This window comes from Molothrus ater, chromosome 6 (genome assembly GCF_012460135.2).
Source record: "Molothrus ater isolate BHLD 08-10-18 breed brown headed cowbird chromosome 6, BPBGC_Mater_1.1, whole genome shotgun sequence".
In the NCBI taxonomy this organism is placed as follows: Eukaryota; Metazoa; Chordata; class Aves; order Passeriformes; family Icteridae; genus Molothrus; species Molothrus ater.
The window spans coordinates 17239410-17257758 of NC_050483.2; the positions used below are offsets into that span (position 1 = coordinate 17239410).

General features: G+C 39.4%; 1 protein-coding gene across 1 annotated transcript in view; it reads left to right on the plus strand.

The window, feature by feature from the left end:
• Nucleotides 1-2920: 2920 nt before the first annotated feature.
• Nucleotides 2921-18349, plus strand: part of CHID1 (chitinase domain containing 1) — a 96683-nt gene continuing 81254 nt past the window's right edge. The window contains 7 exon segments of the mRNA XM_054515315.1: nucleotides 2921-3122; nucleotides 5722-5888; nucleotides 7069-7218; nucleotides 7786-7918; nucleotides 8872-8916; nucleotides 10219-10325; nucleotides 11635-11696. Coding sequence (XP_054371290.1) covers nucleotides 5736-5888; nucleotides 7069-7218; nucleotides 7786-7918; nucleotides 8872-8916; nucleotides 10219-10325; nucleotides 11635-11696 — 650 coding nt within the window. The 5' untranslated portion in view covers nucleotides 2921-3122; nucleotides 5722-5735.

The following is an 18349-nucleotide window of genomic DNA, read 5'->3' on the forward strand; positions in this document are numbered from 1 at the left end:
CTGGATCCATTTTGTAGACCAACTGCAACTACAGGCAGTCGTGCACAATTAGTCTATTATTCAACTCAGATTATTTGTAGGCTTTCATGAAGAGCACTTTCCTTTTTCACAGCTTTACAAATAGATTTTGGTGCTTAATAATAATTTCCATGCACCTTTGAAGATGAAAACTTCCCATGTCACCAAATGAGGCTTTTTCTTGTGATCAGAAAAAAAAAAATCGTTTTTGAGCTAGCCAAAATGTTGAGCTATTTTCTACTCCTAAGAGCACAGTGACACCTAAAGGCTTAGTCTGTCAGTCCTGTCTGGCTGTATTCCTGTCAATACTGCAAGTCATGCAGGTATTTAACTGCCTTTTCAGCAGTGGCTTAAATACTGCCAGCAGAATAGTTGTGGCAGTACAAAGCTAAGTATGAGCTGCAAATTCTTCTTGAGAACTGGGAAAATATCCAAGTGGTTAACGCATCTGGATGACTCTAGTTTTGCCGCATACAGCTAAATGTTTCATTTGAAGAGGCTCAGTGTGCAGTACACATACCCTGATTATTTTATGTCAACCTCCTTTGACTGGCTTTTGAGGCTTCACTATATTCACCCTGCTGTCTTTTTGCCTCAACAAAGGCTTGTGCAATCAGGACAAATGTGTAGGCATGTCTATCCTTACTGCCTCGTAACTTAGAACTTAGTAGTGCATTTCAGATGTCTTGGTAAGGACAAGATAGAAATTTTATGTGAATAATAGGTGTCTAGAGGAAAGAGAGTCTGTAATGGTCTCTAGATGCATCCTGGCTGAAAGAAACATTGTAATGTGAACCCAGCTGTTACTCAGCACAGAGCTTGCACCAGACACAACCCTTGGCAAACACACTGAGTTGGTAATTCTGTAAAATTTTGGTTTGAGCCTAACATCTATAAAACACCAGGCTGCCTAAAAAAAACCATAAGTGGTTCTATCCATCCCAAGATGTTATGATTATTTAAGACATTTATAATTACTGGAAGATCAGCATTAAAGGGGAGATGATACCAATAAATATTTTCCTATTACATAAAACATTTGGCATCGCATTTGTTTGCTAACAAATCCACAATGTTTGTGCCCTCCTTCCCATTTTATATGGGAGTTACATTAAATTTTTTTTTCAGAATTTCATTGCACTTTGGTACAAAGGCTTTAATAATTGCACTGACCTTCATAAAACTATCACCATTCATCTGAGTGTTTTCAGCTGGTGAGGATCCAGTTGCGGGAATGACAAAAAAGGAATTGTTCCTTTCCCTTTGTTACTTCTCTCACATTTGTCTCACCAGTTATTGTTTTCTTCTGCTCCTTATGATCATTCCAGCCATTACTGGAACCAAAATGAACTCAGGACTAAACAGAATCCGTGGCTCCACCACACACACACAACCATGCTTCTGTACTTGATATTGAACATTCATTATCCCGTAACAGAGAGCACAATGCCTTCTGCCATGCCAGAGTATCAGATGGGTTGCTTTCAACACTAGAAAAGACAAAGTTAGGCTACGTGAAACTCTAAATTTACAGAAATTTGGGATGGATCTGGGCATAGAAGACCATGCATCTTCTTCACTGACAAGGCTTTTGTTCAGAGAAAAAATATTTCCATTTGTCTTTTCAGTGCTGAAGAATGCTCATGAAGATCTTCATTACATAAGAGGGAATGAAAGAAGAGGGCAGTTCAGCTTCTAGGAGGTTGCACCAAACTGTAACCAAGAGAGAAAGCAGGCCACAGGAAGGCTTCTGTTGGGAAGTGCACTGCTAGGATATGCTGGCCTTGCCTCTACATCATGATATAACACATCCATTTTTTTATCAAGTCTTTTGATAGGGTATGTAGTCCCTGCAAGCAGCCTGTGAAATAACAGGGTTATACCAAAATTTCTGCTGCAGTAAATAGCGGTAACACAAGCCATGCTGCAAGCAAAAACACAAACTGTAGAAGGTCAAAGCAGAAGAAAATAAAAAACTCAATTTTAAACACAATCTTTTCTTTTAGAGTCTGTTAAAAGCCATCTGAGATTTGACCCCTCCTTTCTGCACACCCAGAGTCAGCAGTACTGCCTGCAGACTCTCCGCAGCCTTACCTATACCATCATTTTGCCTCCAGGTCAGTGTGTGCATTTTAGCCCAAGCTCTTGATTTACCTACACTATTTCTCGGAATCACAGAAACAATTTGTTTCAAAAAGATCTCGAGATTATTGAGTCCAACCTGTGATCAAACTTCACTATGTCAACTAGACCACGGCTCTAAGTTTTTCTTAGACACCTCCTGGGATGGTGACTCCACCACTTACCTGGACAGCCCCTCTGAATGTCTTATCACCTTCTGTGGAGGAATTCCTCCAGGCTGCCTCCCCTGCCATAGCTTAAGGCCATTTCCTCTTGAGTTGCTGGTGGCCTGTGAGAAGAGGCTGATCCCAACCTGGCTACAGCCTATTTTTGGGTAGTGAGCGATAAAGTCACCCCTGAACTTCCTCCTCTTCAGGCTAGACCTGGAGCTGTATCAATTTGCTATAGCTTGGGCTAAACCAAGAGGCTCTTTATGGGAATTTAGAATCACACCATTACTAGCATTTCCTTTATTCAGCTACTGATGAGCCCCAAAGCACCGCGTCCCGGGTCCGGCCGGGCCGGGCCAGCCCAGCCCAGTGGCGGCTCTGTCAATGAGACCCGCCGCCGCAGCCTCTCCGGCCCCGCCATGTTGGCGCAGCCCGGCGCCCTCTCAGCGCTGCCCGGAGCCGGCGGGGCGGGGCGGGGCGCTGCCGCTCGTCCGCACTTCCGCGGCGGCGGCGGGCGGTACGTGGTGTCGCGGCCCGGCAGGGCTGGGAAGGGACGGAGAGCGGGAAAAGAGCGGGGGCGAGGCCGCGCTCCGGCGGGGCGGGGGCCCGGCCGTGCCGCGGCGGGGGTGGCGCGGCAGCCCGGGGAGGCCGGGGCCGCCCCGCCGGGGCCAAGCTCGGGGCGGCTGCAGCGGCGTTGATGCCATGGCAGGCGTGCGGGCTCCCTAGTATTCGAGAGTCGGGCGAGCGTGGGAGGAAGTTCTGAACGTCAAGGTGGAGCACTTTATAAGAGGGGAGGGTTTAATGTTTACACAGGTTAGAAACGGATTTATTCTCACTCTTCACTCCCCTGTATAGGTTTTGTTGCTTTCATTTAAAAACGCATCAGCAGTATGTCTGTTGGCCTTCCTTTGCTAAGTGATGTAGGTTCTTTCTGCAAATGTAGTTAGAATCTAGTTTCTTATTTATAAATAAACTATAAACGTTGACTCCGTGTTGTGTACCATCCATTTAGTTTCTTTGCTTGCTTATTTCGGACAGCCTAAATCTGTGCTAGCTTTACTTTTAAAAATTAAGGTAAATTTAAAACAGCTTTCCAAAAGTATGTTACGTCATGTGGAGGTGGGGTTAAGCAACGTTTGTGACCTGGCTAGGAGAGAAACCTAGGCTCCAGATCCGTTTGTCAGATGATGTTTTAAGCGTTAAGTTGTCCATAGTATCAGTTGGACAAGCACATAGAGGCAGTTTTCAATTCTGTTTGCATTTTGCAGCGACAGAGGAGATAAACAAAGAGTGCCAAGCTCAGACAGTTCTTCCGAGTTCAGCTAATTTGAATAGTGTTCAAAAATGGCAGAGAGTTCAGAGAAGAAAAGTTTGATGAGGATTTAGTTTTGTAAAGCTTGAAAAATGCATGCATATATTTTCCTTAAAGAGCATTTAAAGTTTGACCAATTCATCTTCTGTGTTACAGTAATCCCATCTACTTTATTTTCATTGATGCTGTTAAAGAACAAACTATTAAAATAAGTGTCCAACCAAGAGTTTATACTGGACTGTCAGTAGCAGAAACCAATTTGCCACAGGCTCAGTGCTAAATCTAGGAGTGGATGTTGACTTAACAATAATTGACAGATGGATATGATCCTGTCAAGGAAATAAGCACATTTTGATGTCTAATTGGAGTTCAGGGATGGTTTTTTAAGCTTCTGTTCTTCAGCTGTTAGATATTATCTTCTTTTCAGGGAAGTGATGCTGTTGCTAATTGTTTCTGAAACTGAAATCAAACACCTCCAAATCGATATATACGAGCTTCTGGGAGAATTGATATCCTGTCCAAATAGTTAAGACTTGTATTGACTGTTCAGGCTCTCAATTGTTCCTCTCTGTGATAGTTTATAGATCTTGCCAAGCTAGATGGAACATAGGAGATACTATCAAAAGCAACCTGCTTTGTCTCATTTTTTAGAATGTGGAGAATAAGAGGGTTACCAGTGACCTTGAAGTCAAATTAGAAGCATAAGACCTTAATTATTCATAATAGGAATTTCAAGCTGTATAGCAATTCAGCTTTTACCACGCTCCCTGGATCCAAGAAATAGTAAAGGCTTTCTGATATTTTTGTTTTTGCTGTTTATAAAAGACTTGACTAAAATCTTCAAATAATTTTGTACAGGAGGTTTTTGATGTTCTTTGGTGATACTGGCATTGTTTTTTTCAAGCACTTCTGCCATCATCCTTCTACTTTGTTGCCTAATCAAATATTGCTCTCTTTTCCTGCAGAATCCCTAAATCCTATAATAAATACCTCTGGTTTTTAAAACCTCACTGTTAAGCCAGGCACATCCAAATACTACCAAGTTTGTTGAGTTGTTGATTTCATGTCTGTTTCATTGAGTACATTTCCATTGAAGCCTTAAGGTTCCTTCTGCCATAGTACTCAGAGGCTCAGTTTCCTATTGTGGGGTCCTGCACCTGCTGTTTTGAAAGTTTGGAACTAAGTACTCAAACTTTGAGCAGCATTTGTTGTCAGTGCCAGTAGAACAAATATTATAAAGATGATTTGTAGAAATGAGCTTGTAGGCGTTCAATAGGAGTGGTAGAGTGATATAAAAAGCAAGATATTTTTTTTAAGTTCAACAAAAATTCAGAATATTGGAAAGAACCTATTTTCTTCTCGATCAGGATCTCATATTTATGAGAAGCAGCTTGATACAGATCTAGAGCCCTGGTTCCCCAAATGCCAAATTATTTTTTTTCCTGTTTTCTTCTTATTCACTACTGGGAGCCAGACTTGGAAAAGAATGCAACTTTTAACTGGGAGAGATTGGAAAACAAACTCTGGCTTTATTTGACTTTTTTTTAAAGTCTTCCTACAGATAAAAGGTGTGATAGATGAACACACAACAGAACTATTGTCTCCTAATTCTCAGTTCCTTTATCTGGAGCTGGGGCAAACTGTCAAATTTATTCTTCTAGACAAAAAGGACATGCCCACCCTCCCCCTCCTTTTTTTTTCTTCAATTTCTGTATCAGTGACTTGGCAAGGAATTGAAAGCAAAGGTCTCAGCTGTTACAGTAAAGGCACATGTAAGCATATAGCTATATTTTTTTATATCTGTTAATTAATTTATGACACACCAACCAGGCTAGGTAGGAGCAGAAAAAAAATGTTATCTTATCCTTAAAAAGGAAGCTGCAAGGGTCCAACCCACTTCATCTGTGATACAGCTGCTAAAACAAGGGACAAAAAAGGTGTTTGAGACTAGAAGTAATCTCTCACAATACACTGCTTTTGTTGCCAGGGCAGAAGCACTGCCTTAATAAGTCTGATTCTAAATGGAACAAGATAAGAAAATGTCTTGAGTTTTTTTAGACAAGAAAACCAAATGAAACTGTTATATTCCTCTGTTCACAGAGATTTGAACCCTTATGTGTTCAGGAGAAGAGAAACTTGACATGGGGAAAAACAGCATAAGGCTTCTCTGTGCATCCCTTTCTCTTGCCATGGTATGCTGGCTAGCTGAAGGTACCCTGTCAAAAACGGATGCAAAGAAAGGTGCTACAAAAAAACTGGAGGAAAAGGTAAGGGAAATAACCGAAATTCTTGTCTTATCTAAGATGCGAAGTGAATGAATTGAACTTTGGTAAATGGCCTCTACCTCTGTTAAACAGTGTTAATGCATTTCCACTGAAGCTGATACTCACAGATAAAACTTGAAACTGTCCTTTCCTTCAGCTTTTCTGTGTGTCACAAATGGTTCACTTCTTGAAACATATAATGTAGACTTCTGGAGCTTTATCCTCTATGCAAGTTGCAGAAACAGGAAGTTTTTGTCCCCTCAGGGAACACACTTCCATCCCTTTGGAAACCAGGGTGGGGAACAGTAGTTTGGGCCAAGAGCTCTAGGGCATTTACTGTGGAATGGAGCCTTGCCAATGGGAAGGCTGTATCCTGATGAAAGATTTTGAAGAGCTTTCTAATCAGTTGTTATTTTGCAGGCAGAAATGATTCAGAGTCCCACAATAATCAGAGCAAGCACAGCCAGCATGCTGAAGACTCTCTTCACTTGCTGAGCATGTTATTGTTTCCTGTCATTATGCACGTACATCTGTCACTTTGTATCACTGCTCAACATCTACAAAATTTGCAGGTAGTGAGGGGTAATACAAGGTGTTAAGGCAGGCCATATCCCTAAATTCCTTACAATTAATCAATAGATAGCTTCTGCATACCCACCATGAACATCTCATTGGATCTTCTCGTTCTGTTTTTATCTGCTGGGTCAGTTGAAGCATCTTCCCTAAAGAAGAGTGTTTAAAATCTTAGCCTTCACAGTGCAGCATTCTCAGACTAAAATATATCCAGTTCAAAAGCTACCTTCAAATTCTTGGTTAAGAACTCCTAACCCCTTTTTATTATTTTGGGGGTAACATGACAGAAAGCATTGGTTAGAAAACAGCACCATTAGCTGTCATAAATTATGTTCTTTGCTCTTATAATGTCTTGGGCTTTGGTTTTTGTTTATATGCTTTTTACCCTCAAAGTTTATATGCTTTTTACAAACAGAGTAAGTTTACTGATGATGACAAATAATTTCTGAGGACTTGTATGTTTCAGTTCAAATCAAAGTGCTCTGCATCATTTAAAAGGAGTGCTCAGAGTTTAATGAAGTGATTTGTTTTGCTGTTGTTTTTAAAGTCTGTTGCCATTGAAAGTGGCTGTTTCATATAACTGGTTCTAATAACTGTCTTCTTTCCACAGAAGCTGCATTCTGATAAAAATGTTCAGGACAGGGGATTGGTAGTTGTGGATCCAAAAGCAAAGGATATTATACTGGAACATAAAAGTTATTGCTCCAAGAAGATGAAGGAACGACATTTTTCAGGAGATGTTCTGGGATATATTACTCCTGTAAGTTGATACAATAAATAAAATTTGTGCTTTGAATGAATATGCAGCAGACTGTGCTGCAAGTTTGCATCCCTGTTTTAGAAGTATTTTTATGGTAATGGGGGCTGCTAGTCAAATACAGTCAAATAGCCAGAGAAGTATTTGAGACTTGATGTGGGGTTCAGGGGGTCTCAAACCCTTGTTCTCCCATCTGTCTCTTAGAGGATGTCTAGGTCCTCTAGGAGGGTGTATATTGTTTTTCCTCTCCCTTCACTCGTTTTTGTCTTACACCGGTCAAAAGACAAATAGGTGCCCTATAAATTTTCACCTTTCTCAAGTTCTCTTGAACATAAATTCAGAGTCTGTAAATTTAAAACTGTGTGGGAATCTACAAGCCAGTTGCTGTAGTTCAGGAGTACTTTTTTATTTAAATGAAAGCAATATCCCAGCAGGTTTCCTCAAGTGAACAAGTAGGGATCTAGCAGATGATTACATTTCTGTTAAAGAGTTTATATTGGTCAAAAGTAAAGTGAACTGTATATCTTACTTCTGAGTCTCTCACTTTTTTTGTCTCCTTTGTTTTTCAAGTGGAACAACCATGGCTATGACATTGCTAAAATATTTGGAAACAAATTTACACTAATCTCACCAGTTTGGTTACAAGTGAAGAGGAGAGGGAAGGAAAGGTTCCAGTTCACTGGGCTCCATGATGCTGATCAAGGTGTTGTTTTTTTTTCCTTTGAATATGAATTGCAATATTGTTGCAGACTGGGTAGATTTGGCATACTAGGTGGGTTTTGCTGGCTCTGCCACATAGTGAAGTACTTTCATCCATTACAGTTTCTTGGGTTTTCTTCAGATTGAATGTATTTCTGTCCTCACCTGCTTCCATATGTGTACATATTTTATTTGTCAAAAAATGTAAGTAGAATGATTGGCTTTTCCACCATGCTGTCCACAAAATCCCTCTTAAAAAAATGAAAGGACAAAGATCTTGTACAGTGAAAAACAGTCTTGGGTGTTGTATTGTGCACTTATTTACCTGTTGTGGGTTTTGGTTTTTTCCCTTTGCAAAACCTTTAGGAGAATTTATTTAGAAAGGGAAGAGAAATTTAATTTGAAGAGAATTTTTTCCCTTCATTGCGAGGAAAGTGGCAGCAAGATTAAATTTCAGCTAGTATGTACTAGTTCATGGTTTTGAAGTTGATTGAATGTGAAATTTCATTTGAAATAGCTATAATTCTTACCATGTTAGTGCCTACTAACAAATTCATCCTAATGCAATGGCTGCCAAGAGGAGTGAATGGGACACTTTAAAGTACCATCTGAAGAAAATCAGACATTCCTCCTAGGTGATGCCTAATGGCTGCAGAAGTGTTACTCTGAGTAGGCACTGGGGTAGCTTTCCTTAGTGAGGTAGAACTAAGCAGGGAGGGGCTGGGTGGGGACTATTGTAAGGCTGTACAATTGTGAATGCTGTGGTGCAGGTTCATGGCTTCAGATTCTGTGCATCACAGGTTGTTCTGTCTGGGTGGATTATGAACTCCTAGTCTGTGGCAGGAAGATGTGTATAATGAAGCTGTGCTACATCATTCGAAGAATGCTTGAAAATATGTTATCATTGTCAACATCATTTATATTTTATCAGCTGTCTTACTTGATACTGTTTGACAGGCTGGATGAAAGATGTGAGAAAAACCTCCAAAAACATAAAAATAGGTGAGCCTCTGGTTTATGTTTGTTTGCTTGCTTTTTATCTTCTTTAGCTTCTAGGAGAGGAAAGTAAGGCTTTCTTCCAGGTCTGTATAGGAGGAAGGAAGATTACCTTAGCACAGCTGTATGAAGAAGATGTCTGAGAAGAAAAATTAAAGCAGTTAACTGTAGATAGTTAAGTAACTGATGTGTTGGCCCTCTTGATGCCTTTATGTTTTGCCTTAGCTTCCTGTCTCTAAATAAATCTGCGATACTAGTATATAACACTGTGTGCCTCCCTGGGGAAAGGAGTCTTCAAAATTATTGCTTGGGATTCTGTGTAGTTAAAAAATAAAAAAAATCCAAATCCGAGTCAGTCAGTCAGACTTTCCTGCATGATAGAAACATCCTACTTTGTCTCTTCTCCCCTTGAAGCTGGGAACTCATGGGATGTGCTGCAGTGTGTGTCTTTAGGGAAAATGGCAAACATTGCTGTAGAGATTCTGCTGTGCTAGACTTGTTACATTTCTCTGTAGCAAGAATTCTGTGGAACTGTGAAATGCTTCTTGATTCAGAAGGGAGTATGAAATTTGAAATGTATTAGAAAAATTGAATTCTCAGTCAAATATTTTAACATACTTCAGCTGCCAGAGGATAAAGCCTTTGAAATCTCTTTATACTCTTCTAAAACACTCTTTTACAACCAAGGTAGTTAGAAGGGGCTTAGACATAGCTCCATAAAATCCATTGCCTTTTCCTGTGGGCATGATTGTCAACTGTTCCAACATCAGTTTTCCTGACTATTTTTTAATGTTTTGTGTTTTTAGAAAAAAAATTCACACAAGCTCAAGTGCTTTCCAAAAGTAAAAATTTGTCTTAGGGCATTGAGTTGAGTAGAAGAGTGAAGTGATGTAGGACTGTGTATGAAGTAAATTAGAGTTTGAGGTGAACTTTTCTACCTCATTATTGTGGTAGAAGAGATGCACAACTTAAAGATTGGTGTGTTGTGTTGTTGCTGGTTAAGACTCTACTTGAGGCCCTGAGTGGTAATTCAGTTAAGATCGTTCAATCAAATGAAAATATCTTCTCTTAAAACTTGCATCAGTGCTGATCATTAACTAAACTTAAAATGAAGAAGAATGTCCTACAGTGTCAGTTCATCTATGCTGCTGAAGTTGGTCAGAGTGAAAAAGCAATGATCTCAGTCATGGGATATGATTTTTAGTGGCATCTCTGCTTGTATCTGCTGTATTCTGTTTCTGCAGAAACATTCCAGTGTAGATAATAAATTCCTTATTTTCTCTACTGATTGACTACTTTGCCTGATAGTGCCTCGAATTTTGTTTGATGGCTGGACTTACCAAGACTTTGAGAGTGTTTTTGGCAGTGAAGATGAGATAGAGGAGCTTTCCAAGAACATGGTTCTGCTAGCCAAGGTAAAAAAACCTATTTATGATGTTTATAAAATTGTGTGAGATAATACTTGATTCCTTTTGTAATAGATGTTTTCTCATTTCTTGTGATTTTGCATGCTATGAAATAGAATTTGCTGAAAGCAATAATGACAGGATTCTTGATATTGTGTCTTAGTATGTGTCCAGTTCCTGTAAATATGAAATGTAGCAACACTTAAGTGCAGGTGACTATGAGTCTAACCTGGGACTACATCAGTCTGATCAACATAACCTTGTTGTCATTGGCAGCTGCACTTGTGATTTTTGCCTGCTTTAAATTTCTTTTACATTTCTATTAGAAATATAATTATTGAGCTGTGGCTATACTGCTTAGTGGTATTTTCTGATAGGCAGAAAAAGAGTCATGGGTGCAATGAGTGCTGTTTTCTGTACAGGAATGCATTCAGGCTCAGTGTGGTAAAGCTAAGCAACCACTTTTAATACCAAGAATCACTCACTGGATATGTATTACTGAACAGTTTTGCTCAGGTCTGATCAACCAGTTTCCTCAAAATGTTAGAGACTAGGGAGAGGAGAAGAGGAATTTTGCTAAGGTTTCTGGCCACCCCCTTTCCTAATGGCTTTAGAGCTATCCCATGTGTGAGAATAGATAAGCTACACCCAAAAGACATTCAGCGTTCGTGATTGATTCATGGCAGCCTGTTTATTTATTGTCAGAATAAGAGTTGGCACTCACTACGTGATGTAAAGAAATCTTACAGTGCTCTAGAGGAAGTTGGATGTACTCAGTTAAACTGAGTAATTTCTTAAATTTTTTAACCATATGTCAATTTTAGGTCCTCAGTAACACTTGACCTCTTAAGGATGTCAACTCAAGTACAACATTATCCTTGATCATGCTAAGAATAAATTATCAAAAGAGAGACTAATTACAGGAGATACTTGGAATCATGTCTATGCTGAATTAGCATTTACGTCTTCAGACTCAAGAGATAATGAGTTTTTCCCTGATATATAAGTAAAAGTGTGTCAAATTATTTGCTTAACAACCACCTTTCATCAGTGTCTGAATTTTCCTAATACAATATTGGCTTTTTCTGTAAAAGTAGATATAATGGATAACTAGTAGAGATTTTCAACTTTTGCATGTTTGTGTTTGTTAAATTATTTAAATTTCTCTTGGACTTCTCCATGAAATGCTGTGTTAAAGATGAATCTGGTGTAAGAATACAAAGCATGTTCAATCTGTAATAGTACAAGAAAAATAACTGCATGGTTATTTTGTGTTATTTTGTGTTATGATGTGTTGTTTACAATTCTCTTTATTTAGAATGAAAATTTTGATGGCTTTGTAGTTGAAGTGTGGAGTCAACTGGGAAATCAAAAGCAAACGTGAGTATAAATCTCTAGGAAACAATTCCTAAAAATCAGCTCCTTTAAAGCATCCTTTTAAGCTCTTATCCATGTTGATTTGAGTATGTCTTTATAACTAAATACACTTAATTCTAGAACAACTAAAGGTTGTTCTGCTTGTCTTACAATGAAGTAGAGGGTTTTACCTCGCTACATGAGATCAAAGATTACATCATAATCTTCACAGTGGGTTTAGCAGGCCATGTTAGTCTTTCATTCTTGAGTTTTGCATGATGTAACTTCTGTGAGGACATAGAGGATACCTGGGCTGCACACTCACTCTCGTGTTGGCACTGCCTTTATCATAACAGTGTTTGGTTTGGGTTACTGGCTGAGGCTTGGAACTGTGTGATACTTTCAAGACCTAAGGCAAATGCCAAACTTCTGCTTCATGAAGAAAAGGCAGAATATGGTGGTGAAATTAATGATTCACTGCAGGAATCTGAAGATTTTGTGGTAGTTTCTCAGGAAATTCAGGCATCCATTTCTCTAAAGCACAGTGTTTCTTACAGATCTCTGTTGCCTAAAATGTCTGGGGGAAAATAGCTTCAAGAAAGATGCACAGAATGCAGACTTCATTATGGAAGGCTTTCACCTTTTAAAAAATGGTTACTTTAGGTTATTCTGGTTAGGGCAAATGCTGCTGACTGATGGCATGTATTAATTACTTCTCAAACTGAGTGTACTATTAGCAGTCCTACCTTTTCCCTATAAAATTAATACTTGGGAACAAAAAATTGAAACTGCAGAATCTTTTTTAGCTTTATAAAGGGCTCCATCAATTTCCCTGCAATGAGTAATCCTTCTGCTGTATGCTCTTGCTTATAATTAGGTAATTTGCCAGGTTGTTCCTAAGAGCTTATCTGTATCCTGAGCTCTGAACCTAGTGCAGTGTCTTAATAAAGTAGCCAAAAAGATGTGTGAAGCAATTAGTAACTGCCAGTCAGAAGTAGGTGGTAGTGGTCTTTTATTGACCTGTGCTTACTGTATTTAAGTAAAATCAATAGTTTTCCTATTAGTTAACACAGATATAAGACAGACAATGACTGTAACTGTCCTTGTAAGAGTCACTGAAGATCATTTTAAACGCACTGGCATGAAAGTGCTGTATTGCAGATGAAACACATGAGCAAAGCATACTTTTCTGTTAGCTCTAGGGTGAGTTTATTTGTGGCATGATAAAAATACCACTCTCTGCCTAGGAGTAATGTTGGTTTAAAACAGTGTTGTTTCACAGAATCACAGAATAAGCTGAGTTGGAAGGGATCCACAAGGATCATTGTGTCCAGCTCCCGTCCCTGCACAGCACCATCCTCAGGAGTCACACCATGTGCCCCAGTGTGTTGTCCAAAGGCTTCCTGAACTCTGTCAGGCTGGTGCTGTGAGCACTTCCCTGGGGAGCCTGTTGCAGTGCCCAAGCCACCCTCTGGGTGGAAAACCTTTTTCTAATATCAATCTAAACCTCCTCTGATGCAACAACTGTTACCAGAGAAAAGAGATCAGTGTCTACCCCTCCTCTTCCTCTCAGGAGGAAGTTGTAACTGGAATGAGGTCTCCCCTCAGTCTCCTCCATGCTGGACAGACCAAGTGACTTCAGCTGCTCCTCACACAGCTTCCCCTCAAGGCCCTTCACCATCCTCAAGGCCCTCCTTTGGACCCTCTCTAACAGCTTCATGTCATTTTTATATTGTGGCACCCAAGACTGCCCCCAGCACTCGAGGTGAGGCTGCCCCAGTGCAGAGCAGAGGGGACAATCCCCTCCCTTTCTGGCTGGGGATGCTGTGCCTGATGCCCCCAGGACAGGGCCTGGCCCTCCTGGCTGCCAGGGCCCTGCTGGCTCAGATCCAACTTCCCACAGACCAGGACCCCCCAGGGCCCTTTCCATGGCACAGTTTATCTGTGTGCTGAACATTTTGTCCAGAAGGACACTATGAAAAACAGCTGTCATAAAAACTGTTAGTATTACAGGAGATAGTGCTGTTTAGTTTCCTCACCTTCAGTTACCTGAGTGTTATTTAGGTGAAGCACCATGTCTATTCATTATCTGTCTGTTACTCATAGAAAGGAGTGGGAAGTATTTTCCATAACTTCTGAAAAGGACAGGGTTATTCTCATGCTGTATAATGGTAACTGGATCCTTTTCTCTGAGGTGGTAATGTGTAATTGTGTGTGGCCACTGTGAACAATACTGAAGGATTATCCTAACTTAAATGTGAGATTATTTGCCAAAGAAGCATAAAGAGAAACAGAAGCTAGGAACTGCAGGTTTTCTTCCATTTCAAGACCTGATCTAAGTGCTTCATTGGAAACTCATCAGTGGGTTTTTCCACCTTTTATTACTGTGTCCCTAGAAATGGTTAGGATGTTTAAGTTGAACAGTGCCTTGGGTTGGGCTTGCAGCATTCTAAATTATGCCAATTGAGACAGAAAGCTGAAGCTGGGCTCAGTGTGCAGTTACAGCTGTTTTGTGAATGTAGGAGACTCACATCATTACATGGTAATTTTGTCTTATGATGCTTCTAAGTTGTGGGACCGTTGTCTTCATTTTGAGATTGTGCTTTTCTATCACTAGCTTTGAAACTCAGTGGCTTGGCTACCCAGTGCCCAGGAGATTTCCCTAATAATGTTTTTTGGAGGGAACAACTTCTTAGAACGGATCTTAAGGAGCAAAATTAAGTGCATTTATTACGTTGGCAAACCTGTATTTTTTGCACGTTGAGTGCTGTTACTTTAATCAGTTCATTTCCTATAGTACAGAGCAGTTTTTTCTGCGTAAGCATGGGTGGTCTTTGCTTCGCTTGTTCCTGTCAGAAAAGTTGGAGGAGCGCAATGCCTCCTTTAGCCCACAGCGTGGCAATATTGTAACGTGAGTCACACCTGATCTTCCCTCAGCTTGTCTCTTTCGAAAGTGCAAACACCGGTAGTAAAGCAAGTTCTTGACCTTGGAAAGGTGGGGATTAGTTCGCAGGAGATGTCAGCACAGAGGTGAATCCTCCTAATCCTTTGGAAGGGTGAAGTGCTTGTAGGACAGTATTTGTGCATGCTCCAAATAAAGCATCTGTTGTAACTTTTAGGTGAAGTGTAGGCTTTCCTAGTTCAGATCCTTCAAGGTCAAATGCTTGGAAGTAGCTTAACCTGCTTCTAGTTAAAGGGACAAAAAATCATAATGATGCTCCTGGGAACAGCTATTTTGCCTTCGAACTACTTTTGGAGCAGTCTGACAATACAAGGAGACCTGCCTAGTGCCTAGCTAACACAGTTTATTCATGCTATTTAATGTGAACATGTTTTAGTTTAAAATAAAATTTTAAAAAATCCCTTTTTTTTTCCTGACATACAATGGGAACAGCTATTTTGCCTTCGAACTACTTTTGGAGCAGTCTGACAATACAAGGAGACCTGCCTAGTGCCTAGCTAACACAGTTTATTCATGCTATTTAATGTGAACATGTTTTAGTTTAAAATAAAATTTTAAAAAATCCCTTTTTCTTTCCTGACATACAAGGAATAATGTCACATAAGCAGTTAGCAACAAGTTATTGAAACTCAACACAGGTGCATAAAAATGCATGGGTATACCCTGCAGCTGCTAGCTTGCTTTATGCAATGTTAGGTCTATGGTGTCAATCTAGGAAAAATATTTCACAGAGAATGATTATGGTTTTCATTTTTCAAAACTTAAATTAAGTGCATACCTAGCCATTAAATTAATAAATGGCACTCAATTATTCTCTATACTTCATATATCTGTGTTAAGGGGAAAGCTATGGAAATTATTCCTGTGATGTTTTTAACTGTTCTGGAAAAGATCTGAGATCCCATCCAATATGCTGCCTTAGTGGTGCAGGAACACTTGATATAGCACTTCATAAGCTGGATAAAGGTTTCTTTATGCAGCTTAAAATGACAGTGGGGGGATTTGCTTATGGAATATTTGTGCCTGATAAAGTGTTTCAGCTACAAAATCAACATCCACTCTCTGAAGACAATGTGCAGCGATACTTTCTAGCAGAGTGCACCCAGAAGCAGGTGAATCTGCAAAGGAATCTGAAAACCTGATAATTAGTGTCCTAACTCACCTAGAAACTGGGCTATGATTTAAAAACTACTTCATATATCAGAAAGCTGGATTAATTGCAGCTGAAGGTCTCTTCTCAGTTGACCTCAGGTGAGTAAGTGTCCCCATGAGATACCTTTTTTCAATAGCTGAACCTGAATATTGGATGGGCATTTTCATAACACATGCTCTCCCTTGATGTTGGGGCTTAAGAATTGCCTAAAAGCTTTGTGATGATTAAATCTGTAAGAAGCTTCATTTGACAGGCTAACAGTGCTAGCTCTTCAGTAACACATAAATCCTATGACCAGCCTCTTTAAGAGCCTGTGATCACTGAGCACTTTTAAAATTAGGTAAATTGAGACACTTTTCTCTCTTTCTCTAGAAACATGCAAACATCCTTTGCATGTTTCTAGAAAACCTTTCTTTTTTTGGTGTACTCAAGTCAACTTTAGAACTGAGTGAAAATTTGCCTTTGAGGCCCAAGGAGTTATCCAAGAGTCTTCAGTTTCCTGTTTATTCTAGCTGGCATGGCAGATGAGGTGAAATGTTACTAAGAAGTTATGTTGCTGACGTCCACTAAAACATAAAATTCTGTGGTTTCAGGCTCACTAAATACCTTCTGTTTTATGTCTTCTTAAGCAAACCTAACTCAAACTGGTTTGGGTTTTTCTAGAACAAAAAATTTTTCAGTCATTCTGGTTTTGGGTTATAGATTTGTTCTGTAATGCTTAGCAGACTAAAGTCTTAAATTATATAAGTTCTTTGTGCTGCTTTATTTTGCATATTCATTAAATGTTGATTTATCAGCATTATCAATTTTTATAAGAGAATTGTGTGCCTGAATGTATCTGCCTGCTTTCATGTTAGATATCCTGAGCAGCCTCTTCTCTGGCTGTTCATGTAGGAGCCTTGGTGCCTTGAGTCCTACACAGCAATGCATGGTGTGTGTACTTTCACATGTTTGAAATGGCATTAGAGTCTTCTCTTTAGGTTCTTAATTTTAGAAATAACACCTGTTCCATCTGAAGAAGCTGAATTGCTTTGATACCTCTGTGTGGGCCTGTTTTGGGTGCTTATGGTGACCACTTCAGGCTCTTGCAGATGTCTAATACAGATACTTTGAAGTACCCTCTGTAGCACTGGTACCTACTTCTTCCCTGTGTTTTCTGAGGAGAGAATTATTAATATACAAATCCCAGTGACATCAAATTTAATGGGAGATGAAAGACTGCATCTAAGTGATGCTGCTTCCTTTCATGCTAGCAATCATTGCACAGTAAAAAAGGGTTCAGCTGCCCACCTTTTACACCTTACACACAGGAAAGTAGTCTCCAAACAGAAATCTAAATGAGCTGAGATATCCTATGCAGATGATACCTCAATTCTACTCTATTTTACAGTTTCTTATAGTTTAAACCTACTTCTTAAGTAACTTTTCTAAAAGTTTCTTGCCTGATTTTGCAATAAAATATTCAAGTAATTCATCTCATGGCATTTAAGTTTAGAAATGTACATGGCAGAAATATTGAGAGATGTGAGCATGCAAAGGCTCTCCTCCTTATTTAGTTAACAGCTAGACAAGACCATGTCTCACTTACTAATCTCAATTGTGGGTTTACTGGGTGGGTTTATTTTTCTCCAGAGACCTGGATATATTGTGAAAAAGGCATAATGTACTCATAATACTCTCACAGGCTACATAAAAATGCACACAATATTCTGATCAGTCCAGCATTACTTGACAGATGGCACTGCCATCACACAGAATCAATCTGAAAAACGTGATTTTTTTTGTCACTCTATGCAGAAGATGACCTTCAGGCATCTTATTAATGTTGGTAGGAGTATAGGAGGAAAAACTCTTCTGGTAGTTGTATCCTTCATGTTAGTCCCTGAAAAATTAATCTATTAATCAAAGATTTGCCATAATTCACTCTACTTTCTTGGTATTAACTAGGCAGTGAAATGGCAGAAAAGGGCAATTTCTTTTTCAAGTAGACAGCTTTATTTTGTCCAATTTTCTTGACAAGGCATAAATTTTAGGGAGTAGTGACTCCCAATTTGTGCAGAAAGGTGGCTGAAGTTGGAAAGCTGTAGAGCTTTGAAGGGTGGTGGAACTGAAGGGAAGGGTATGAAAACCTTTCATATCTTCTGCCAGGCCTTTAAAATGCATTGACATCCCACTCTTGTGCACTGAAGTTAACTGTTCTACAAGGTGTTCAACAGTACACCAGCAAGGCTGGAAAAGGTGATTTTTGGAAAAATAAGCTTGCCACAAACTATGGGTGATGAAAATTTGGAGGTCTGTATACTTTATAGGGGACAAGATACTTTGAAATCATAAACACTTGGAAAATTGACCTACCAAATAGTAGTGATAAGAGAAAGCCTGAAATAGCATGAATGAAGTAGACCTTAGTTAGCTCAAGATAGAATGTTAAAGTTGCCAATATTTCAGTAGCTACTCTGAAGTTAAACTTGACTATAGTGAAGTGTCTGGTAAATATTTAATGAAGCTTTTTTAGAAAGATTGATTCTATTCCTACTTTCCTATACCACATTATAATGTTTA